General features: G+C 44.3%; 1 protein-coding gene across 1 annotated transcript in view; it reads right to left on the reverse strand.

Annotated features, from left to right (window-relative positions):
• Positions 1–8,910, reverse strand: part of LOC147109300 (uncharacterized) — a 36,956-nt gene extending 28,046 nt beyond the window's left edge. Inside the window, exons 1-3 of the mRNA XM_086004185.1 lie at positions 8,256–8,910; positions 6,390–6,585; positions 1,206–1,286 (exon numbers count right to left, since the gene is read on the reverse strand). Of these exons, the coding sequence (XP_085860311.1) occupies positions 1,206–1,286; positions 6,390–6,585; positions 8,256–8,308 (330 nt within the window). The 5' untranslated portion in view covers positions 8,309–8,910. The remainder of the gene's footprint in view (positions 1–1,205; positions 1,287–6,389; positions 6,586–8,255) is intronic.
• Positions 8,911–15,431: the final 6,521 nt, after the last annotated feature.

The raw sequence follows: 15,431 nt of genomic DNA on the forward strand, positions 1-15,431 counted from the left end.
CCTCAGCAAGAGTTACGTCGTTCCCAGAGGATTATCAGACCTCCTGACAGACTGAATCTATAGCAGGGGGTGAATGTGATGAAATAACTGTGTTCTGATATTTGTACTTGCACTTGTAATGTCTGGAATGTTCCACCGGGGGGAACCACTAATGCTCCTCCCTGGCCCCGCCCCTCTTCTGGTATGTTCTACCAAGGGCTCGGTCGATGATGAACTCTGTTAACTCTGCCATGATTCTTATTTAATAAAAGGCTTCAGTCTTAAGCTTTAACTTCACGGATTCGGGCAGTTATTTGGCACATCAACTGTCCAACCTGGAAATTGGTTGTTAACAATGAAATAACTGTTTTGTGGTCTTGGAGACCACAATCAACAAAAATCCGAGAAGAGATAATTAGATGAACTTTGCGCATTACAGGTATGAAATCCTGCTCCGGGATGGTAAGCAAGATGTGTATATAGCACAAAGATGGAAGAGCAAAACCTGCCAGTGGTTGATGTACATGTTAGATATGAGATTAGATATGAGATTATCTGTATAAAGTATGTTGCAAGATCTCCTACAAAGGTACTCATGAGTCTTTACGAGTCCCAGTGAGCATGCATGGACTTGTCAGCCATGGCTCAGTGGGTAGCACTCTCGCTGCTGAGTCAGGTTCAAGTCCCACTCCAGAGACTTGAGCACAAATATCTAGGCTGACACTTCAGTGCAATACTGAGGGAGTGCTGCACTGTCGGAGGTGCTGTCTTTCAGATGAGACGTTAAACCGAGGCCCTGTCTGCTCTCTCAAGTGGACATTAAAGATCCCATGGCACTATTTTGAAGAACAGCAGGGGAGTTATCCCCAGTGTCCTGGTCAATATTTATCCCTCAATCAACATAACAAAAAAAAACATTATCTGGTCATTATCACCTTGCTGTTTGTGGGTGCTTGCTGTGCAGAAATTGGCTGCCACATTTCCTACATTACAACAGTGACTACACTTCAAAAATACCGCATTAACTGTAAAGCACTTTGGGACATCCTGAGGTCGTGAAAGGCGCTATATAAATGTAAGTCTTTCTTTCACCCTAATATTTGTGAAAGTTTTGTTCGGTAGGCAAAAACAAGTGTTCAATATTTCCCTATTACTCAAATCACTACTATTTGTTTTTCATTGTTACTGCATTTTGGACATGTTATTGAAGCTGATCTTCTACTTACTATTGGTCCATGCTGACACCCTATACGCCCTGCCTTTGTTTGTTTTTGTTCTTCTTCTGTTTTCCAATTAAAGGTTATACCCTGAAACATTTGTTTAAAAAAAAATTAATCCACCCAGCAGTTGATATCGGTAGGATTAACATTTCCTATCAGTCCTGCTCTTCTCTCAAGACAGTAACAGCATAACCAATTGGGTGCTGCAATGGTACAGTGCACTGGAGCTGTAACGTGCTGCACCAAAGGAGTTTTAAATAAATTTAATATAGACTATTGTCATCATATAGGAAGCATCAAATATCCTTGGGATGCAGGATTGTAACCTCGATTCCCCAATGGATGAGTTCCCTAAGTTAGCTGTGCCACTGTGGGGAGGTGTGTAGTGGAGTCCAGAAGCTTCCCTTAGGATAGAAAATTGAAGGCCTGTCACTTGGCTGTTCGCCATGGAGCAAGTGGCCTGAGCATCTCTTCACCCATGCATGGAGACCACGGGCATGAAGGGGAGACATTTTTTAAATCTAAAAGAAAATAAATGAATCATGAGATCATTGTGTACAGCAGTGTAGTTGATATGTTATTGGACTAGTAATCCAGAGGTCTGGACTAATAATCCAGCGAACGTGAGTTCTAATCCCACTACAGCAGCTTGAGAATTTGAATTCACTTTCAAAATCTGGCAATAAAAAAGCTGGTATCAGTAAATATGTTGGATTGTACTACAAACCCAACAGATTCACTAATGTTCTCTAGGGAAGGAAATCTGCCGTCCTTACCCAGTCTAGGCAATATGTGACTCCAGTCCTACACCAACATGGTTGACTCTTAACTGGCCCCTGAAGTAACCTAGCAAGTCACTCGATTGTATTAAACCACTACCAGTGGTTCAAGAACAAGGTCCACCACCACCTTCTCCGGGCATCTATGGAAGGGCAATAAATGGCAGTGACGCCCACATCCAGGAATTAACCATTTAAAAAATGAACCTTCAATATTAATCGAAAAGTTCACGTTTTAATAGATAGTACTATTATCTTGTAGCAAAAATTAACGCCTTGAAGTTACAGGAGCAGCGATCCCAGCAGTTGCACTGGGATCACGCCAGCTGGTGTCCTCCGACACTCAACCTTGCCAGAGTAAGAGTGTCGGTGGAAGGGGGGGTCAACTCATTTTTTATGGGGCTGACAAGTGGAAGCGCTATTTGGGGCATTTCTTTCACATCTGCTTGCATCAAGCTCACAGTAATTCACCCAGCTGCTGTCTGCCTGTGAGGTGGGATATCCCAACACCACCATCAACCCCCCCCCCCCCCACACCCACCCCTGCCCCGACCCTGTCTGCAGCTAGAAAGGAGGGTTATCCTGGAAGTATTTTTTTTCAAATCTGTCCTCTTCAAGGGTCCAGGCCACTTTATCAGGCATCCGGCTGCCACTGATACGTCAGCCCCCCATTCAGGACCAGGAGAAGAACTCTTAGCTTAGGGAGTGCCTGCCTCAGTCAGAAGAAAGTGCCAGCAAAGGTGCAAGTCACAGTAAAGCCCAAAAACCAGCAGAGAAATGGGATGCAACCCAAGAGAAAATGGATTCCTGCCTACAGGCAAAGTACAGCGATATTATCTTTAATCTCTAAGGAAACCTTAGTTTTACCGCCAAAACAATTTGTGCCGATCATTTATGGTGTTAGATCGTAGTCTCGGAACTGGCTGTCACTTGATCTTATCTCCCGCAGTTAGAACAAATTTCATTAGTTTGCAGCCAGGTCATTAAACGGAATCCTCCTACCCCCACACTATTGTATTTACAGAATTAGGAGCTTAGCAAAAGGCAAATGGTTTCACTTAAATTAGATTCATATATCTATGATTTTGGGTCTGCCTTAGATAGTCTCTTGGGTTCAGTGGTGCTGATTACTGCTGTAAGCAGTCCCCATATCTTACACTCAGGAGTATGCCCATACTGCCCAATATCGATTCACACAATAGTGTAACCCAGAGCGTAACAATAGTACCCCATTATGATCCAAACTAAATATCCTATCTTTCGCGCATGCTCTCACGACCACTTCTCCAATCTCTCAATAGGCCGACTGAAAACATTTTAGTGAGACTAGACCAGATATGCATTGTTCAGGTTCTTTATTTCACAGATAGCATGTGAACATGCAGAATTACATAGAAACATAGGAGCAGGAGTAGGCCATTCGGCCCCTCAAGCCTGCTCCGCCATTCAATGCGATCATGGCTGATCATCCAAATTCAGTACCCTGTCCCTGCTTTCTCCCCATATCCCTTTAGCCTTAAGAAATATATCCAACTCCTTCTTGAATATATTTAATGAATTGGCCTCTATTGCCTTCTGTGGTAGAGAATTCCACAGGTTCACCACTCACTGGGTGACGAAATTCCTCCTCATCTCTGTCCTAAATGGCTTACCCCTTATCCTTAGACTGTGACCCCTGGTTCTGGACTCCCTGACCATCGGGAACATCCTTCCTGCATCTAGTCTGTCCAGTCCTGTCAGAATTTTATAAGTTTCAATGAGATCCCCTCTCATTCTTCTAAACTCCAGCGAGTATAAGCCCAATCGACCCAATCTCTCCTCATACATCATTCCTGCCATCCCAGGTATCAGCCTGGTGAATCTTCGCTGCACTCCCTCATGGCAAGAACATCCTTCCTCAGATAAGGCGACCAAAACTGCACACAATACTCAAGATGTGGTCTCACCAAGGCCCTGTACAACTGCAGCAAGACATCCTTGTTCCTGTACTCAAACCCTCTCGCTACGAAGGCCAGCATACCATTTGCCTTCTTAATCGCCTGCTGCACCTGCATGCTTACCTTCAGCGACTGGTGCACAAGGACACCCAGGTCTCGTTGCATTTCCCCTTCTCCCAATCTATTGCCATTCAGATAATAATCTGCCTTCCTGTTTTTGACACCAAAGTGGATAACCTCACATTTATCCACGTTATATTGCATCTGCCATGCTTCTGCCCAATCACCCAACCTGTCCAAATCATCCTGGAGTTTCTCGGCATCCTCCTCACAGCACACACACCCACCCAGCTTTGTGTCATCTGCAAACTTGGAGATATTACATCTAGTTCCCTTGTCTAGATCATTAATATATATTGTGAATAGCTGGGGTCCAAGGACCGATCCCTGCGGTACCCCACTAGTCACTGCCTGCCACTCGGAAAAAGACCCGTTTATTCCAACTCTTTGCTTTCTGTCTGCCAACCAGTTCTCTATCCAAGTCAATACCTTGCCCCCAATCCCATGTGCCTTAATTTTACACGCTAATCTCTTATGTGGGACCTTATTGAAAGCCTTTTGAAAGTCCAAATACACCACATCCACTGGTTCTCCCTTATCTATTCTACCAGTTACATCCTCAAAAAATTCCAGTAGATTAGTCAAGCACGATTTACCTTTTGTAAATCCATGTTGACTTTGTCCAATCCTGTCACTGTTTTCCAAGTGCTCTGCTATTACATCTTTTATAATGGACTCTAGCATTTTCCCCACTACCGATGTCAGGCTTACCGGTCTGTAATTCCCCGTTTTCTCTCTACCACCTTTTTTGAATAGTGGGGTAACATTTGCTACCCTCCAATCCATGGGTACCGTTCCAGATTCCATCGAATGTTGGAAGATGATCAGCAATTGAATTACATAGTATCTAGAGCACACAAACTGGCCATTTGGCCCAACTGGTCTATATTTATATTCCATACATGCCTCCTCCCACTCTAATTAACTCTTCCCATCCTGTTCCCATATCCTACTGTTCCCTTCTCCCTCATGTATGCATCAAGCCTACCCTTAAATGTAGCAACATTCTCTGCTTCAACCACTCAATGTAGCATTCACACCACTCTTGGTGTAAAGAAACTCCTAAATTCTTTATTTGAACTGCTAGTGGCTATCTTATATTTATGCCCTCTTGTTCTGGATTAAGAACATAAGAAATAGGAGCAGGAGTAGGCCATTTGGCCCTTTGGGCCTGCTCCGCAATTCAATAAGATCATGGCTGATCTTCTACCTCATCTCCACTTTCCTGCACTATCCCCATATCCCTTTAATATTCAAAAATCTATCGATCTCTGGCTTGAATATATTCAACGACTGAGCCTCCACAGACCTCTGGGGGTAGAGAATTCCAGAGATTAACCACCCTCTGAGTGAAGATTGGCCGACCCCTTATTCTGAGACTGTGACCCCTGGTTCTAGACTCACCAGCCAGTATGTTTCAATGAGATCACCTCTCATTCTTCTAAACTCCAGAGAACATGGACCTAGTCTACTCAATCTCTCCTCATAGGACAATCCCCCCATAGGACAATCCCCCCATCCCAGGAACCAGTCTGGTAAACCTTTGTTGCACTCCCTCTATGGCAAGTATATCCTTCCTTGGGTAAGGAGACCAAAACTGTACACAATACTCCAGGTGTGGTCTCAGCAGGGCCCTATATAACTGCAGTAAGACGTCTTTACTCTTATACTCAAATCCTCTTGTAAGAAAGGCCAACATACCATTTGCTTTCCTAATTGTTTGCTGTACCTGCATGTTAACTTTCAGTGATTCGTGTACAAGGACACCCCAGGTTCCTCTGAACACTAACATTTCCCAATCTCTCAGCATTTTAAAAAGACTTTGCTATTGCTTGATTTAGCGCTCCACTTCCCTCTTGAAGAAAAAAATGGGAATTTCAGAGAGGCTGGAAGAGGTTAGCAGCACTAACTTTTCCAGCTTTTATGATTTAGCGCCCCAAACGGGGCACGAGGGGAATTTCTCCCCCTTAAGCTTACATAATACAGGAAACTTTCGATTAACCGGCCCCTAAATAAAAGGAACGCTCTATCCACCGGCAAAATTCAGGAGTCGGTTCCGTTAACTTTTATTACTTTTATTACCTTTTTAAACTCCATTTGTTGCTGTGCAAGGGTGTAGCTGAAGCTGTTGCTAAGCTACAGAGACGCTTGCAACTTGTGCCGATTGTTTTGAAGCTGCAACAGGGTTTGTTGCTTTATACGGAGCTCTGAGCTCCGTATCTTTTACTATAGCGTTCGGTTATCCGGAATTGTTGATGAACCGGCACCAGGTCGGTCCCGTACGTGCCGGATACCAGAAAGTTTCCTGTAGTTCAATGCATTATGTTTCACTTATTTCCATAAAAAGAACTTACATCCCTTGGATCATGGTATGTGTTGTAGGCGTCATGATAAGTTGTCCTCCAACGATCGATATTGGGTCTCCCATACACATCCAATGGAACCAGCTTTTGTGGTCCAGTTGATGTTGGGATACAGCACAAATTGGACTGAGGACTCGTGTATGCCTGAATGTTATTTGATTCTTCTGCAGCTCTCACATATCGTTCTCTGTAATGTTTATTAAACAGTCAATTTTTATTGCACTATATTTTGCAGTTTCTTTGCATCTCTTATTCTGTTCAGTGTAGGTTTTCCCTTTTAACCTGTATAATCATTCAAATACATGTGTTTCTTTTTTTTACAATCATTTTCAAGTGCTCAGTGCTTTAATATTGATTTAATGAAATTCAAAGAACTAGGGAATATTTCTTAATACAATCCAAAGTAGATTTTTTTTTTAATGTACCTGGCGATCAATTCATTCAACTTCCAATGTAAACCTAAAGATTCTGGTTCTGTTTCAATATAATTTTGCATACATGATTTTAAAAAAAATACAAGTCCATAGGAAGAAAAATGAAGATGGACGTTATCAGTTATCTTCAGTAAAACTAAACCCCTTTATTGGCAATTGCCTGCGCTATTTCTGATTCGCCACTATCCTCGCTGTAGTGTATTCCAATCATTTTTCCAGTAAGCTTTGGTGTCAATTCACCACTAGAGGATTGGGGCACAAAATGCTCTAATTTATTGCATTTGTCGCCAAAATCACTGATGAGGGAAAATCTGGGCCAACATATTTTGTGCAAACATTGTGATGGAGTTTTGTACCTCTGTCATGCAGACAAACCAACTGATCTCTTCAAAAAAGCATGAAGGCAGTTGTCAGAAAGTCCTGTGATGAGACCATCTTTTCGTGTATGAATTTTGTGCGCATCAAAGTGAGAAGTGTTAGTACTGGGGAACAGAGTGTTCCACAGCGTAGCATCCAACACTCCAATGTGACTTATCAAATGGCTAAATCCTGAGGAAAACTCTATTCACTGTGCTACAATGGGCTGATTCTCCTCTACTTGGTGGGGTATTGGCAGGGTGGGGCTTCCGCCCACCGCTGTGATGCTGCCGTAACCCTGACCCATTTACTATGCAAGGCTGCCACTGTACCACCCAAAGAGATGGCTGGAGATTTAAAGGGGATGAAAGAGCCCTGACGTGGAAAGAATGAAACTGAGGCCCAAAAAGGTAGGTTTTTAGAGGTAGAGAAGGCCACTACTACACCCACTCCCTCTCTACTGCGACTTTGGAGGCTTACTGCTACTACCACAGTGCATCCATTACCTTTCTCCTCCCAGCCCGAGATTGGCGGAGACAGCACTGGTAGACAAGAAAATGGGGCAGCTGACCGAGCCCTATTTCCCTGTCAGCATTTACATGCGGTGACCAGGGAAGCGGTGCTTGGTGAGAGGAGGAAAATTGAGTTTGGAACAAGAACACAGAATAGACCACATTACCCAATTTTGTCCTTTTTTCCACTGCTCTCCCACCCAATATGCTTCCAATCCAAACCTCAGAAAAACAGCAGCTACTGCACCAATTTTCCATATCCATGCCAACCATCTTATGGCCTCTCTAGACGAGATGATAAAATCATGTTATGGGCCTGCGCCTTTTAAGAACTGGACTAAGGCTGCCCAAACGCATCTAACATATGCATTTTACAAGCTTTCATACCATCAATCCAAGTCCCAGAAGTGAAAGGAGTGTTGGGCTAATGCAACTCCTGTCATTTTCAAAAGTCAAATGTGACTAAACATATTTTTGCATCCTTTGAACAATGCAATTAACTCTTTCAGAAATCTGGAAGTCTATCGAAATAACATGAAACACTTAGCACTTACCCTGGAGTACACAAAGCTGGAATTGGGGGGTTGCAAAATTCCATATCTTCCATGTCACATTTAGAGACTAGGTGGAAAATTAGGAAATATGTTTTTAACAAACGTGCACCATATAGAACATACTTTCTGTATCTATCCTAATTTTTTAACTATTTTGTTATATTTTCTAAATAACCAAGTTTTTGTTGTCTGGTCTCTAGCTGGTTTCATCCCAGGTACACATTGACACAGTGAGACTGCATAATTGCTGTTCAATTATGCAGTAGGCCTAGGCATAATTGGAGCAAATTGCACTGGTGTTAAAACCAGCAATTCTCTCTAATGCTGTTGTAGTATATAGCGTATCAAGATTCTCTTGTGTCTTCTGAAGGTTTTTCTGCAGGATCCTCTGGGTCAGCCTCCATCCATAAAGACTGTTCCTACAGAAGCTTCATAAGACACTTCATAGATCATATAAATCTTCCCTCCCAGACCACTAAATCCTGGAATTTTAATATTAGTGCAATTAGTGATGGAGTGGAGATGCATGCTTCAGCTAAAATCATAGTGCCATATTTTTCCAATAGATGTATGTAAGTAACAATGCAATAATGGCAAAATGCACCAACTGACAATTCGACTGTAGTTAACACTAGTTAATCATGAGAAATTCACAGAATTAACATGGGGAGAGGTGGGGGCAGAGAATAGAAACAGAGGCCGCGATTTTACCGGCACTCAGCAGACCCGATTGTTGGCGGGTCAGCTGTGAAATTTAAAATGATTGACAGCGGGTCGGGAACCCGCTGTCAAAACGCGCACACATACGTTTCCTGTTGTCGGGTCTGCCGGCGCTCAGCAGACCTGACAGGCAGCGACAGGGGACCCAATTCAAATCATTAGTGGCTTGTTTACAGCCACTTAACCATGCTTTTTTTCCCAGCTTTTTAACTTTCACAGGTCTCCCACAGGTTTCCCGCTGTGCCTAGACCGCGTCAGTGAAGCTGAGGCGGGAGGTCAGTGGCCATAGAATCAGCTGATGAGTTGACAGCTTCAAATGTCAACTCAAAGCTCCCAGCTGATTGAGAAATGTTCCCTTAAACACGAGCATCTCTAAACTGCATTTCCACTACAGATTCGGGATACTGCAAGTCTTTACACAAGTCTCCATACAGTCTGACCTCATTACCTCTCCCACCATTGACAGATCGCTTCTGTCATCTCTACTTCACCTGCCATCTATTCCATCAGCATAGGTGCACTTTATACTCTCTCACCTTGGTCCTCAGAATCTGACCACAATCAACCCCAACACCAGCACCACCAGGCACACCAGCAGCACCAACAACCACACCAACCTTCTCCGCAATCACCTGATGCTGCACAGGACAGAGGACATCAGCACCCGACCACATTGCTGCCCAGGACACCAGGGATGGCCTCACTATGGCCACATTTACTTCACTTGAAGCTGCACACCCTGGTTGTCACATGATGTGCCAGGTTGGCACAACCCCACAACAACAACATAAAGCATCCCTACAATGACCAAGCCATTCCTTTCACACTCATCAGCATTGCAGGGCGTACCATTATGTCTCACCATTCACTACAACTCACTAAGCCGCTTCCAAAGGTGCACACAAATCTGTCCAAGAAAGCAAAGTGTTGAAAATAAAATTTCAATGTTTGACAGCACATTAACAGAAACTTCACATGAACATTGGCTAAAACACACACAAGTGCCTATCCTTGTGTGCTGTTAGTTGGTATGATTGATTTTGAGGGGTGGCTAGTGAGATGGGGAAGTGATAATGTAGATAGAGAGGAATGGGTGGCAGTGCCAGGTAACTTGCTGTGTGTAAGGATGTGCAGGAGTAGGGCAGGGAAAGCAGAGTGATGGGGATGTGATGAGTGGCACAGCAGGATGAGGTTGAGTGTGGCTTTGCAGTAACATTTTCGTGATCTATTGAGATCATTGAAAGGTTTGTGCCACTGCAGCCAGGTCCTCCTGAACACATCCCTGCTTGTGCCCTCCTGTGCAATGTGCAACCAGGCTGCGTTGGTCTCTTGGGGAGGTGTCTTCCGCCCATCGGAAGGGAAGAGAACCTCCCGGTGTGCTGTTACTCCCTCCATAAGCATATGGAGGGAGTCATGGGAGAGCCTGGGTGCAGCCGTGCACCTTTGTGCAGTGCTCGTCAGTGTTGGCAGCACCTCAATGCTGTAGAACACTGACAGCACAAATGTCGAAGTAAATTTGTGCATGGTCCCTTTAAGGAAACCGGCTGATGACGCGTCATCAAATGATGTCATCAGACCCGCTTCCTTCAATTGGCCGGGAAACTCGCTGGGCGGGCTTGACAAGCCCAATCAGAGGAAAGTAATGTCGGAGGCTGGAACGGAGCCAACAGCGGGGTCGGGACCCGCCACCCGCCACGGACCCACTGAGGTAAAGAAATTCGCAGCCAGAAAATGAGTCTGAACGAAGTCAACTGAACAAAGTTCCACCATAGAAGTTCTCCCTTTCTTAAATTGTTAATTGTCTCTTCATAAAGTTCTCAAATTAAGTTTGATACTTTGTATCTAGAATATAGTGCACTGAATTACTAAAAAATCAAAATAGACTACAAAAATGCAAAACACACAATGGTCCACAACAGTTCAACCATTTCTATCCAATAGCCAAATGATACATTCAAGAACAGTTGCCAAGTGCATAGATGTATTCTGATCATAAAGTTAATTAAATATGGTATTCTCAATATTGAGTCCTAACATGAATTGAGTTATTTATAAATTAATCTTTACTGCATGAAAAAATGAAATATCATACCTGGCCTGTTGAAGGATAACCCTCAATTTTCTATTAAGAGTAGTTTAGCTTGATTGACGTGATATAATAATGCTATTGTGATGTCAGGCAGGCTGGCAAAAACCACAATTGGTGGCAGGACAGGGGAGATGTATTAAAAATAGTATTTAGTGAGCAAATTTTTTAAATCAAATGCAAAAATCTTTAAATCCACACTAGCTTTATGAAAAGCTTATTTTTAAGAAAAGAACCAAAGTGCCCATTTCACAATGACGTCACATACAGGGGACACAATAACCCATTTCAACATGATTTGTATTATTGTGTTATGTGTCTGTAACTAAAATTAGAAATGGTTTGCTGAACAAATTTTGCTGAAAATAGTGCCCTTTAAATTCTACACTGGTGTCTTTTTGAAAATAGTTTCAATAATGGAAGGAATTGCCTACCTTCAAATGATCTTTGCCAACATCAATTAGTCATAGAGTCATAGAGTTATACAGCACAGAAAGAGGCCCTTCGGCCCATCGTGTCTGCGCCGTCCATCAAGCCCTGTCCAATCTAATCCCATTTTCCAGCATTTGGTCCATAGCCTTGTATGCAATGGCATTTCAAGTGCTCATCCAAATGCTTCTTGAATGTTGTGAGGGTTCCTTCCTCTACCACCCTTTTAGGCAGTGAGTTCCAAACTCCAACCACCCTCTGGGTGAAAAAGTTCCTCCTCAAATCCCCTCTAAACCTCCTGCCCCTTACGTTGAATCTATGCCCCCTTGTTATTGACCCCCCTACTAAGGGGAAAAGTTCCTCTTTATCTACCCTATCTATGCCCCTCATCATTTTGTACACCTCAATCAGGTCCCCCCTCAGCCTTCTTTGCTCCAAGGAAAACAACCCCAGCCTGTTCAGTCTTTCTTCATAGCTGAGGCGCTCCATCCCAGGTAACATCCTGGTGAATCTTCTCTGCACCCCCTCCAAAGCAATCACATCCTTCCTATAGTGAGGCGACCAGAACTGCACACAGTACTCCAGCTGTGGCCTTACCAGCGTTTTGTACAGCTCCATCATAACCTCCCTGCTCTTATACTCTATGCCTCGGCTAATGAAGGCAAGTATCCCATATGCCTTTTTAACCACCTTATCTACCTGTTCCGCTGCCTTCAGGGATCTATGTACATGTACACCAAGGTCCCTCTGACCCTCTATACTTCCTAGGGTCCTACCACTCATTGTGTATTCCCTTGCCTTATTTGTCCGTCCAAAATGCATCACCTCGCACTTTTCAGGGTTAAATTCCATTTGCCACTTTTCCGCCCATCTGACCAACCCGTTTATATCGTCCTGTAGCCTGAGGCTTTCCTCCTCGCAATTTATCACCCCACCAATTTTCGTGTCATAGAGTTATACAGCACAGAAAGAGGCCCTTCAGCCCATCGTGTCTGCGCCGTCCATCAAACCCTGTCCAATCTAATCCCATTTTCCAGCATTTGGTCCATAGCCTTGTATGCAATGGCATTTCAAGTGCTCATCCAAATGCTTCTTGAATGTTGTGAGGGTTCCTTCCTCTACCACCCTTTTAGGCAGTGAGTTCCAAACTCCAACCACCCTCTGGGTGAAAAAGTTCCTCCTCAAATCCCCTCTAAACCTCCTGCCCCTTACGTTGAATCTATGCCCCCTTGTTATTGACCCCCCTACTAAGGGGAAAAGTTCCTCTTTATCTACCCTATCTATGCCCCTCATCATTTTGTACACCTCAATCAGGTCCCCCCTCAGCCTTCTTTGCTCCAAGGAAAACAACCCCAGCCTGTTCAGTCTTTCTTCATAGCTGAGGCGCTCCATCCCAGGTAACATCCTGGTGAATCTTCTCTGCACCCCCTCCAAAGCAATCACATCCTTCCTATAGTGAGGCGACCAGAACTGCACACAGTACTCCAGCTGTGGCCTTACCAGCGTTTTGTACAGCTCCATCATAACCTCCCTGCTCTTATACTCTATGCCTCGGCTAATGAAGGCAAGTATCCCATATGCCTTTTTAACCACCTTATCTACCTGTTCCGCTGCCTTCAGGGATCTATGTACATGTACACCAAGGTCCCTCTGATCCTCTGTCTTTCCTAGGGTCCTACCACTCATTGTGTATTCCCTTGCCTTGGTAGTCCGTCCAAAATGCATCACCTCGCACTTTTCAGGGTTAAATTCCATTTGCCACTTTTCCGCCCATCTGACCAACCCGTTTATATCGTCCTGTAGCCTGAGGCTTTCCTCCTCGCAATTTACCACCCCACCAATTTTCGTGTCATCTGCGAACTTACTGATCATACCTTTTACATTCTCCTCCAAATCATTTATGTAGATCACAAACAGCAAGGGACCCAGCACCGATCCCTGAGGTACCCCACTGGACACAGGCTTCCAGTCACAAAAGCAACCTTCGACCATCACCCTCTGCCTCCTGCCACTCAGCCAGTTTAGGATCCAACGTGCCAAGGCACCCTGGATCCCATGGGCTCTTACCTTCTTGACCAGTCTCCTATGCGGGACTTTGTCAAAAGCCTTACTGAAGTCCATGTATACCACATCCACAGCATTTCCTTCATCCACACACCTAGTCACCCCCTCGAAAAATTCAATCAGATTGGTCAGACATGATTTACCCTTGACAAAGCCATGCTGACTATCCCCGATTAATCCTTGCCTCTCCAAGTGGAGACTAATTTTGTCCCTCAGAATCTTTTCCAATAATTTCCCTACCACAGATGTTAGGCTCACTGGCCTGTAATTCCCTGGTTTATCCCTGCTACCCTTCTTGAATAATGGTACTACGTTAGCTGTTCTCCAGTCCTCTGGTACATCCCCTGTGGCCAGAGAGGTTCTGAAAATTTGTGTCAGAGCCCCTGCAATCTCCTCCTTTGCCTCACACAGCAGCCTGGGATACATCTCGTCCGGGCCTGGGGATTTATCCACTTTTTGGCCTTCCCGTGCAAGCACAGGAGATGCAACACGTGCCCTTATACCTCCCCCCTTCCTACTGTCCAGGGCCCCAAACACCCCTTCCAGGTGAAACAGCGATTTACTTGTACTTCTTGCAATCTAGTATACTGTATTCGCTGCTCATGATGTGGTCTCCTCTACATTGGGGAGACCAAACGCAGATTGGGTGACCACTTTGCGGAACACCTCCGTTCAGTCCGTAAGGGTGACCCCGAGCTTCCGGTCGCCTGTCATTTCAATTCACCGCTCCATTCCCACTCAGACCTCACCGTCCGCGGCCTCTTGCATTGTTCCACGGAAGCTCAGCGTAAGCTCGAGGAACAGCACCTCATCTTCCGATTAGGCACTTTACAGCCTTCCGGACTCAATATCGAGTTCAACAATTTCAGACATAACCTCGGCCCCTATCATATTTTTATATATTTTTTATCCACACTTTTGGTTTGTGCCTTTTCCTTTTTATTCTCTCCCACATGGCAGCTGTCTTTCAGTCTGCCAGCGCATTTCACACTTCATCTAGAGCCATCCTTTGTTTCTTTACCTGTCCTATTAACATCTCGTCTCACCTTGAATATCTCTTGTCTCTTCACCCCCCACAGACCTTCCCTTTTGTTCTTTCATCCCCTCCCCCATTTCCCAGCCCCCAAACTTGCTTTTTAATGTTTCATTTCCTGCTTTTTTCTCAGTTCTGACGAAGGGTCTTCGACCTGAAATGTTAACTCTGTTTCTCTCTCCAGGATGTTGCCTGGCCTGCTGAGTTTTTCTAGCGTTTTCTGTTGTTATTTCTAAAACATGTTCCCCACTTTGGCCACATGTGTTACTTTGTGAATACTTGAAACCGGATCAGTTAAAAGTCACGTTTAGTTGTAGATTATAGATTTCGAAATGCCAAAACTGCAGTGCAATATTGTACAACTTGCTGCTACGTATTGTGAGATGCACAAAATTGAACACAGTAAAAACTGATTAACAACAGCTTGGATGCGCTAATGTGTAATTTTTTGGCTCCTGGTTTTTCTTATGTTTGTGCAGTGTTTCGGCCTTTGTTCCAATTGGCATTTTCTAAAAAAGTTTCAAATTCAATAATTTCCGTTTTAAAACATCACCCGGATAAAGTGCTTGATGCAATTATTTTTTTTTTTACAGACACTCCCTGACCAGTCTCCATTTCGCCTCCATTTCCAGACGCTCCCTGACCAGTCTCCATTTCTCCTCCATTTACAGACGCTCCCTGACCAGCCGCCATTTACAGACGCTCCCTGACCAGCCACCATTTCTCCTTCATTTACAGATGCTCCCAGGCCAGTCTCCATTTCTCCTCCATTTACAGACGCTCCTTGACCAGACATTATTTCTCCTCCATTTACAGACGCTCCCTGACTCGCTGGAGATTTCCC

Source organism: Somniosus microcephalus, chromosome 12 (assembly GCF_052327205.1).
Source record: "Somniosus microcephalus isolate GS21.2 chromosome 12, FLI_Smic_1.0, whole genome shotgun sequence".
NCBI classification, from domain to species: Eukaryota; Metazoa; Chordata; class Chondrichthyes; order Squaliformes; family Somniosidae; genus Somniosus; species Somniosus microcephalus.